This window comes from Saccopteryx leptura, chromosome 8 (genome assembly GCF_036850995.1).
Source record: "Saccopteryx leptura isolate mSacLep1 chromosome 8, mSacLep1_pri_phased_curated, whole genome shotgun sequence".
NCBI lineage: Eukaryota > Metazoa > Chordata > Mammalia > Chiroptera > Emballonuridae > Saccopteryx > Saccopteryx leptura.
In genome coordinates this window covers 69,748,651-69,759,038 of record NC_089510.1, presented here as the reverse complement: position 1 = coordinate 69,759,038, position 10,388 = coordinate 69,748,651, and the positions used below count along the sequence as shown (strand labels likewise).

The 10,388-nt window shown below is 47.4% G+C and overlaps 1 protein-coding gene across 2 annotated transcripts in view; it reads right to left on the bottom strand.

Moving 5' to 3' along the window:
• Window positions 1–1,049: 1,049 nt before the first annotated feature.
• Window positions 1,050–10,388, bottom strand: part of ABCC5 (ATP binding cassette subfamily C member 5) — a 92,385-nt gene continuing 83,046 nt past the window's right edge. For both annotated transcript variants that reach the window (XM_066347867.1, XM_066347870.1), the window contains exons 27-30: window positions 8,038–8,116; window positions 6,130–6,243; window positions 4,797–4,961; window positions 1,050–2,502 (exon numbers count right to left, since the gene is read on the bottom strand). In XM_066347867.1, coding sequence (XP_066203964.1) covers window positions 2,401–2,502; window positions 4,797–4,961; window positions 6,130–6,243; window positions 8,038–8,116 — 460 coding nt within the window. In that variant the 3' untranslated portion in view covers window positions 1,050–2,400. The remainder of the gene's footprint in view (window positions 2,503–4,796; window positions 4,962–6,129; window positions 6,244–8,037; window positions 8,117–10,388) is intronic.

Sequence of the window (10,388 nt, the reverse complement as noted above, 5' to 3'; positions counted from 1 at the left end):
AGAGGCTGTCTGAGGCACGTGGAAGCCCAGAGGAGGCACTCAGCAGGCAACTGGAGACTGGTGCCAAGGAGAGGCCACGCCCACAGTGGCAGTGAAAGAACCCATAAACAGAGACACGGGAGTAGGCAGAGGCAGGAAAACACCGCCTTTGAAGGGGCAAAGCAGATTAAGAGAGGTTAGAGGAGACCCAAGAGATGAGAGAACAGAAATGACAGGAGGGAAAGTTAGTGTCACAATGCAACAGAGAGCTTGAACAGGACAATGGCCTCCAGGCTACTCCTGCTGACTGTTTCCCTTCCGGGAAGGGAGATCCGGACATCAGTCAAAGCGGTTGTCCTATCAGTGCTGTGCGACTATCAGTGCTGTGCGACAGAACTCGCTGCTGTGATGGGAATGTTCCGTATCTGCGCTGTCCAAACAGTAGCCACAGGCCACACGTGGTTCCCGAGCACTTAAAATGTGAAAGGAAATTTTTAACTTTAGAGCCAAGCCCGTGTTTCCAAGACAGTCGTTTACCTAAAGGCCTGGGTTTAGGGTAGGATTTCTGCTGATGGTCGGCTGGATCAGGCGTTTAAAAGCTTTCTTGGCTGGATTCAATACACAATTTTGAGAAACTCTAGAATGGTTACCCTTTTGAATGGGTACTTAATTCTCAATGAGTTAAACTAAATGAATTGGCCAACAGGGCAATTATGTTGTTTGAATTGCTGAGATCCCTCAATAAACCGTTCATTTGAAATACATTTCACCACAACCACCCACCTCACTACAAGCATTCACCCTTTCCACGCCCAAGCCTCTTACTGGCAGCACAGCAGCTTTATTTGGTGATCATGCCCAGGAATACAGGCTTCAAGGACAAGGACCCACCACAGATGTCAGGTATATTGGGTTCCTTGCCCCTGGCAACCAAGCAGCTGTCTGCTCCTGGCCCTTCTCAGATGTGACTCCATCACTGGATACCCAGAGCCAGGCGGTGGTATTCCAAAGTCATTCAAAGACATCTTCTCCCCTTCCCAGAGAACTATTTTATACACCAAAAGTTTTACAAAATCCAAAATAATTTTATTCACTTTTTCAGATTTTTGCTTCCACAAGGTGTTCAGCAAACATGCTAAGGCGACAGAATGTCTAGTTGGCCACGACATGCAACGCTGACCATTCAATTGATGACAGCAGCAACCACGCCCACCTGAGCTACCAGCCCCACAGCACAAAGGGGGTTTGCAGAAACACACCGAACCACACAGCAATCAGCAACCTGAGGTAGGTCTCTTTACAGTACAAAAAACTTCTACACCAGTGTGAGACACTGATTAGCAAGAGCTGCTTAAAGTCGCAGACTTTGGAGAGAAAAGAGACTGTGCGACAAGTGCAGTGAGAAAAGAAAACAGACCCACGAAATCCTGAACCCTGTCACGACTGTGGAGGCGCGGGGCCAGGCAAACGAGAAAGTACCACCGAAAAAGCAGCAGTTGGCTCCAGGGTTCGGAACCAACAGGTCTGGGAGCTGGAGAGCTCTGTGCAGTGGCCAGCATTAGGAACCTGAGCAGTGGGACACTCGTGAATAGACTTGATTCTTGTTCAAAAACAACAGCAAAAAGAGGAAGGCAGGAGAGAAATTCCCTCTCACCGAGAAACGTTTCTGTGATTCTCATTCCTGATGGAGTGAGTGAGAGGGGGTGTGCGGTTTTGCCCGCGACTCTCCTGACAGAAACGGGGAAGTGACACCAGGACAGAAAACAGGAGCCCTGAGAATTCACGGCACTCGGCACAGCCTCCAGCAGTCCCCCTCCACGCCACCCTGTCCTAGAGAAGGTGTGGGGAGGAGGCAGAGGGGCCTCCAGGAGGCCCCACTATTGCCACACGTCTTCCTTTTGTGACACCCAGAAAACCTGGCACCGTGAAACATTACCAGCTAGCAAAGAACAATATGCTACCCTTCCTATTGTCTAATAGCAAAACCAGATCTCCAGTACAGCAAACTGTACAAAAATGATAGAAAGGAATTTGCACTGTTATTAGCACAGTGCTTATTTTAATATAAAATAAACTGCTTACGTTTCCACTGTAAATATAGGCTATATACAGAATCATGTATAGATACAGCTACACGTATAAAGCTTCATTATAGGCCTCTGATACATTTATAGTAACGGTTCCCTGAACCTTTTAGAGTGCAATTAAGAACAAAAACTAAATTTTGTTTACATGAATATGGAATAAATACAATAATCAAAATATGAATCTCCCTAAAACACACAAGCCAATCCTGAACTGCTGCGTGAAAGATAAAATCGGGAAAGGCAAGGTCTCGGCAGGACAGGAAGAGCGGCCGCCCCAGGCAGGGAATGGCAATGCTCCGAAGGAGAGAGACTCCGGCAGCGGCAGCAGGAGGAGTTAGCCCTTGACAGCGATCTTGTTCTCTGTAGCAGCAAACATGGCATAGAACCGGGAGCTGTCATTGGACAGAAGGACCGATGGGGTGTCGAACTCCACCACCTGCAAAGCAAGGAGATGCATCAGAATGTGACTCGGGAGCACTTGAGGTGATCTGGAGGATCCACTGCTCGGCAGGGGTGGGGGTGGGGGGACAAAAGCCCCGAGGTGACAATTCAACTATCCCTGCCATGCCCAAATGTCCCTCTTCATTTAAACCAACCAGAGCAAAAGGAAAAGGTTGGGGAGAAAGACCTCTAGATCTCTTTCATCTAATTCTTTCAGCCTTAGGTATGAAGCAATCAGTCGACAAGACATTACAAGCTGCAGGGGAAACCACTGCAGCTCAAGTTAAGGCACAGGAGGGAGGCAAATGTCATCTTGTTATGCAAGCTGATCTAAACCTACAGATAGAAAAGGAACAGCTCAGGACACCTACTTGGCAGAGGAAGAATAAGAGAGAAGTGAAAAAGGGACAGATTCAGTCAATTATCCATTCTCATGACAGACTTGTATGCAGTCATGCAATCACACTGCAGCAGAAAAGGGAATGACACGCTGGCAGAACGTGCCTCCCATGATGGTGGCTGACAGTGCCACACACTTTCCTAGCCTCTCTTGCTGCAGGGCAAAGGCATGGGACACAACCTTGGCCAAGGAGATGTAAGGGGAGTCGCCTGGGGTGCTTCTGGGAAAGGCTGTCGTGCCTTCTAGAATGGCCCGAGGACCAAGTGTCCTTCCTTAGGACTGGTGCATAAATACAACGTTGGGTGCTAGAGCAGAGAATGTATCACGGCGGGACAGGTACACTGGATGAGGGCTGGGCAGGTTGTAAACTGGTAGATATAAGAAAGGGAACAAGAGAAAAGGGTATTTGGCCCTGGCCGATTTGCTCAGTAATAGAGCATTGACCTGGTGTGTGGAAGTCCCAGGTTCGATTCTGGTCAGGGCATATGGGAGAAGCAACCATCTGCTTCTCCACCCTTCCCCCTTTTTTCCGTCCCTCCCCCTCCTTCTCTCTCTTCCCCTCCCACAGCCATGGCTTGATTGATTCCAGTGTGTTGGCCCTGGGCACTCAGAATTGCTCCATGGAGCCTCTGACTCAGGTGCTAAAAATAGTTTAGTTGCAAGTATGGGCCCCAGATGGACAGAGCATCAGCCCCAGATAGGAGTTGTGGGGTGGATCCCGGTTGAGGTGCATGTGGGAGTAGGCCTATCTCCCCTCCTCTCACTTAAATAAAAATTAAAAATTTTTTTAATTAAAAAAATTCTTTTAAAAAAGAGAAAAGGGCATTTCAGATAGATGGAAGTATATGAGTACACAGAGGTAAAAAAGCTTAGGGGATGCAAGATTGCCTATAGCTAACAGCACCTGTGAGGAAAGATTGGGAAAGCAAGAAAGCAAGGCTGGGCCAGATGTGGGAAAGCTTGGAACAGCAGGACACAAAGTCTGGCACCACTACACAACTGCAAAAAGCAAACAACACATGGTGGCTGGTCTTATAGACACTGGGCAATTCTTTTTTTAAAAACTTATTGATTTCAGGGAGAGAGAGGAAGAGAAAGAAACATTGATTTGTTGTTCCACTTATACACTCACTGTTTTTTTTTAAAGATTGTATTTATTGATTTTTAAAATTTTATTTATTTATTTATTTAGTGACAGAGAAAGTCAGAGAGAGGGACAGACAGGAAGGGAGAGAGATGAGAAGCATTAATTCATTGTTGCGGCACCTTAGTTGTTCGTTGATTGCTTTCTCGTATGTGCCTTGGGGGGGGGGGGCTACAGCAGACCAAATGACTCCTTGCTCGAGCCAGCAACCTTGGGTTCAAGTTGGTGAGCCTTGCTCAAACCAGATAAGCCTGTGCTCAAGCTGGTGACCTCGGGATCTCGAACCTGGGTCCTCCATAACCCAGTCCGACGCTCTATCCAGTGTGCCACCGCCTGGTCAGGCTCATTGGTTGGTTCTTGTATGTGCCCTAACAAGGGACTAAACTTGCAACCTTGATGTACTGGGACAATGTTCCAAACAACTGAGTTTCTCAGCTAGGGCTGGGCAATTCTTGTGTATGTGAATTAATGTACTAACTAAACATGCTCTCTGACATAAGTCAGATTGCTGCTGTTTTTAAGTAACAAGAGGACAGGAAGTAAAGCAAAACGAGAACCCAAGAGTGCCTCTAATCCAGTTCCTTGTTGAGAGGGGGCTGCTCTCCCACCCCCGCCCCGCCAGCAACCGGACGAGAGCTGCTACGGCTGCTTTCCTGAATACTGAGAACCACACTCAGATGCCTATCTGCCCACTCCTCCCAAACAAGGCCACATGCCAAGCCCAGGTCCCTTAGGGATTCGGTACCTGTCCCTGGGCCAGCACCATAATCCTATCGGAGCCCAGGACCGTATGCAGGCGATGGGCAATTGTCAGCATAGTGCAGTCAGCAAACGCTTCTCGAACAGTCTCTTGGATCAGTAAGTCTGTCTCCGTGTCCATGGCAGCTGTGGCTTCATCTAGAATCAGAATCTGCCGGGGAAGAGAGGAGAAAGAGGATCCAACCAATTCCTTAAGCATTCTGGTTAATTTACGTTTTACTAAAATGTATTTTAGCATTTAAATTTTATATTATATATTGTTTTTCCTAAGTAGGTACACACATATGTAAAAACACTGTTTTGCTTAGAATTGATGTAACATTAAAATATATGTTTGCGCCTGACCAGGCCATGGAGCAGTGGATAGAGTGTCAGATTGGGACATGGAGGACTCAGGTTCGAAACCCTGAGGTCACCAGCTTGAGCCCAAGGTCGCTGGCTTGAGCAAGGGGTCACTTGGTCTGCTGTAGCCCCCCGGTCAAGGCATATATGAGAAAGCAATCAATGAACAACTAAGGTACTGCAACAAAAAATTGGTGCTTCAGCCTGACCTATGGTGGCGCAGTGGATAAAGCATCAACCTGGAAATGCTGAGGTTGCCAGTTCGAAACCCTGGGCTTGCCTGGTCAAGGCACATATGGGAGTTGATGCTTCCAGCTCCTCCCCACCTTCTCTCTCTGTCTCTCTCTCTCCCTCTCTGTCTCTCTCTCTGTCTCTCTCTCTCCCTTTCTCTCTCCTCTCTAAAATGAATAAATAAAATAAAATAAAGTAAAAAAAAAATAGATTAAAAAAAAATTGGTGCTTCTCACCTCTCTCCCTTCCTGTCTGTCCCTATCTGTCCCTCTCTGTATCTGTCACAAAAACAAAACCAAACAAAAAACCAAAAACTGTATGTTTGCTTCATTTCCATAAGCAAAAGATACTTGTAAAATACTCACCCTACTTGCTCTGACTGAACACACACAGTAATCTTTCCAGACCTCCCTCTTCCAGTTTCTGAAATGAGGGGACTGGGTCTGATGACCTTCAGATTACTGCAGTTTTGATATCAGATTCTAAGTCTATGGTTTCCAGTGCTAACACTAATCACTGGCTAAAAACAAGAGTCACCCTTGGAAACTGAAGGCTCAAAGAAGTTAAAAATAAAAATAAATTACAAACAAACAAACCAAAAAATCACCTATATCAAGGTTAATTCAGAAACACATCTGGGCTCAGAGCCAGGACGGCTTTGGACCTCGTGCCGCAAGGAGGCTGCTCTGCCACCACCCTGTCCTTCTCTGTCCCTGCCCCTCCCCAGCACCCGCCAGACGGCCTACCCTGCAGTGCCGGAGCAAGGCTCTCGCTATGCACAAGAGCTGCCGCTCCCCCACTGAGAAGTTCTCCCCATTCTCCAGCACTTCAGATTCAAGTTTCAAAGGTAGCTGAGCAATCTAGGGAGAAAGGAAGTAGACATTAGATGGGTAAAAACATAAAGTTTGGAAAAATAAAACAAACCCTAAATTCTATCAAAACTCCAGTGGCCAAGGGACATTACTCTGAAACAGAAGAAATTACTAGCTGAGAAGCTGGCTCACTAAGAAAGATGATCACATGTACCAGGACCCACATTTTCTAGGGGAGTCCCTATTTCTAATATACTATTCTGTTAGTCTCATTCTCTCAACATGTCCAAGAAATTCCAGTATTTTCATGCCCCCAAATCCTGGCAGATGGCCCTGAAAATATGGTCATGCAATAGGAGATGGGGTAATAAAATTGCTGTCTTTTTGAAGTCTAAAGTTGTAGGCCCATGGATGTTAAACTTTTCTTTCCATAAGCTATGAAACCTATTCTTCAGATAAAATTATTTGAGGAAGTTCAATCTAAAAGAGATGAAAAGCAGAGCTGATCTAGTTGAGTTAGGGCAGGGGATCCTGAGTCTGAGTGAGGGCAGGGGATCCTGAGTCTGAGTGAGGGCAGGGGATCCTGAGTCTGAGTGAGGGCAGGGGATCCTGAGTCTGAGTGAGGGCAGGGGATGCTGAGTCTGAGTGAGGGCAGGGGATGCTGAGTCTGAGTGAGGGCAGGGGATCCTGAGTCTGAGTGAGGGCAGGGGATGCTGAGTCTGAGTGAGGGCAGGGGATCCTGAGTCTGAGTGAGGGCAGGGGATGCTGAGTCTGAGTGAGGGCAGGGGATCCTGAGTCTGAGTGAGGGCAGGGGATGCTGAGTCTGAGTGAGGGCAGGGGATGCTGAGTCTGAGTGAGGGCAGGGGATCCTGAGTCTGAGTGAGGGCAGGGGATCCTGAGTCTGAGTGAGGGCAGGGGATGCTGAGTCTGAGTGAGGGCAGGGGATGCTGAGTCTGCCGTAAGCAGAGGCCCGGGAGGCCTTCCTCCAGGTGAGAGTGCCCTTTGGAGGGGGCCTGCTCAGCTACCTTAAGAGATCTGTAAACCCATTTGCATACTGCATGCTTTCTGCAGACTCAATAAATGACATATCCTTCTCACATATATAGATACCACAAAAGCATGTTATACTGTAATGATCAATAAAATAGAAATTAATTTAAAAGTATTACTGAATTCTGAGTGGACAGTCATTTATGTCTCTTCAATCAATGGACAGTAAAAAAGGCAATATGATCATGGGGAGTGGGGGTGGGGAAAGAGGCAGGGGTCAGGAAATATCAATTTTTTTTTTGTATTTTTTTTCTGAAGATGGAAACAGGGAGGCAGTCAGACAGACTCCCGCATACGCCCAACTGGGATCCACCCGGCATGCCCACCAGGGGGCGATGCTCTGCCCATCTGGGATGTCGCTCTGTTGCAATCAGAGCCATTCTAGTGCCTGAGGCAGAGGCCACAGAACCATCCTCAGCGCCCGGGCCAACTTTGCTCCAATGGAGCCTTGGCTGCAGGAGGGGAAGAGAGAGACAGAGAGGAAGGAGAGGGGGAGGGGTGGAGAAGCAGATGGGCACTTTTCCTGTGTGCCCTGGCCAGGAATCGAACCCGGGACTCCTGCACGCCAGGCTGACGCTCTACCACTGAGCCAACTGGCCAGGGCCAGGAAATATCAACTTTTATGCCCGTTCTGAAATGCCTGGGAAGCCCTGCTCTAAAGTGCTCCTCCACAGACACTCTGGAGGGGGAGGGACAGATCGGGTTGGACTCAGCCAACCGGAGCAGGCTGGGGAGTGACTGCGTCTCCACCCTTGAAATCCCAGCCAAGCTCGCCCTCGGTCCTTTACTTACACATTCTTTCATGTGTGTCCTTTCTAGGGCATCCCAAATCTGGTCTTCAGTGTACTGGTTGAAGGGATCCAAGTTTGATCTAGGGAGAACATAAGAGGAATTTCTCAGTGATCCAACCTGTAAGTGACCCTACTGCAAAGGCTGTCTGTGGTAAAAGTTTAAACACCCAGGGAAAGGAGGCCTTAAACTCCCTCCGATCACAGATGGCTCACTGCCTAACCAGCCAGAGGGGAAAGCTGAGACGCCGGCCTCTGGCAGGATGCTTCCTGAGAACAGACTTTCTTCTCTGTAAAATTTGAACTCTTATAACACAGTTACATAGAAAAGTTAAGAAATATAGATATGCAAATCACAAAACACCAGCAATACATTTTAATCATCTATAAACACACACTTTTATTTTGGCACATATTCTGGATTTTTTCTATGCATATATACACATTGTTAATACACATCTCTTTATACGTACAAACTTAGGAGAATGCCCTCTCCCTTCCGGAAGCAGCCGGGCGGGAGCAGGGGCCCGATGACAGCTCACCAGCGGGAAAGGAGCGGCCCCAGAGAGAGGCAGAGGGAAGCAGAGCAAAGGGCAGTTAGGAGGAAGGAGTCTCTTCCCTCAGGTTCAGAAAACCGGCTTGGAAATCAAGGATACCAAAAGAATAGGACGAGGCATTTTTGGAAATGTTAAAGACAGGACAGAAAGCTCTTTGTTATGGAGGATGAGGGTAGGGTCGAGGTGGAAGAGGTATTTGGTGGAGATTAGGATGTTGCACTAATTTGGAGTGTCTTTTTTGTGTGTGTGTGTGACAGAGACAGAGAGAGGAACAGACAGGGATAGACAGACAGGAAGGGAGAGAGATGAGAAGCATCAATTCTTCGTTGTGGCACCTTAGTTGTTCATTTATTGCTTTCTCATATGTGCCTTGACCGTGGGGCTACAGCAGACCGAGTAACCCCTTGCTCGAGCCAGCAACCTTGGGTCCAAGCTGGTGAGCCCACACTCAAGCTGGTGACCTCAGGGTTTCGAACCTGGGTCCTCCGCATCCCAGTCCAAGACTCTATCCACTGTGTCACCACCTGGTCAGGCTAATTTGGAGTGTCTTGTCTCAATCTAAACATGAGATATAAATCTAGTAATCTGAAAGGGATTATGTATAATTTGCTTTGCATAGGAATCACACTTGGGACATGGGAAAATTCTTTGGGAAAATCTTAACTCTGTGCCATGTCTGTCCCCACATCTGGGATCACTAATTATAGACATGCAAACACAAGCAGGTTGTCATCAGAGGGGCCAAGCAGAAGAGGATCAGGCTGACACACTTCTCGCCTGTGTCTCTGGGACACTCCACCCGACCCTGTTCTCTTGTGCCTCTTGCGCTTAGCACACGTGCACCTCTCCCCAGCCTCGTACTTGAGACACTGGTGAGAGCAAGGGCTCTGGAGCCAGACTGCCAGATTCCTATACAACTTCTATCAAGTACAACTGTGCGAGTTTGGCCAAGCTGCCTAACTACTCCTTGTTCCAGTTCCTCACGTGTAAGACAGGGATAAGAGCACCTCCTCAAAAGGCTGTTGTGAGGACTCCACCTCGTATATAAAGCACTCGTGGGCGTAGCTGCTGCAGGGTTAGCGCTGTGTATGTGAGAGCTATTACTACTGTTTTACCTCTTGTGCTTCAATCTCAGCTCAGATGCTGCCTCTGGGAAGTGTCTCCTGGAGGAGGTGTCCCTATGCTCACCCTCAGGATGGCACTCACCCCTCTGTTCTTCTGTCTCCCTGACCCACAGCATCAGGGTCCCCGTCTGGACCTTATTCATCGTGGTATCCCATGTACACCATCTAGCGATTTTTGTGTAAAAATAACTTCTTCTTCCTATTGTTATTTTACTCCTAGTAAGAGGTATTAATAGGTCATAACTACTAAGTATTTTCAATAATAACAGAGACAAAGAGCAGTGCATGGAGGGAGAGTGTGCACACACAGAGGAGCTGACAGATTGGGTTCAAATCCCTGCTCTGCCCCCTACCATCCGTGTGACTTTGGACAGATTACTCCTCAGTGTCTTCTTCTATAAAATGGGGAAAGAGTGATATGACTTGGTAGGGTGCTGTAAACATTAAACAGTACATAGACAATGCCTGGAACATGGTGGAAACTCAGTAATTGGCAGCTGTTAAATGGATAACGTCCATGTAGACACATTAGATTCTTTGGTTCCAATGTTTTTGTTTTTGTTTTTCTAAAAACAATTTTTTTCCTTTTTATTTACATATATATATATATATATATTAATTTTTTACAGAGACAGAGAGAGAGTCAGAGAGAGGGATAGATAGGGACAGACAGA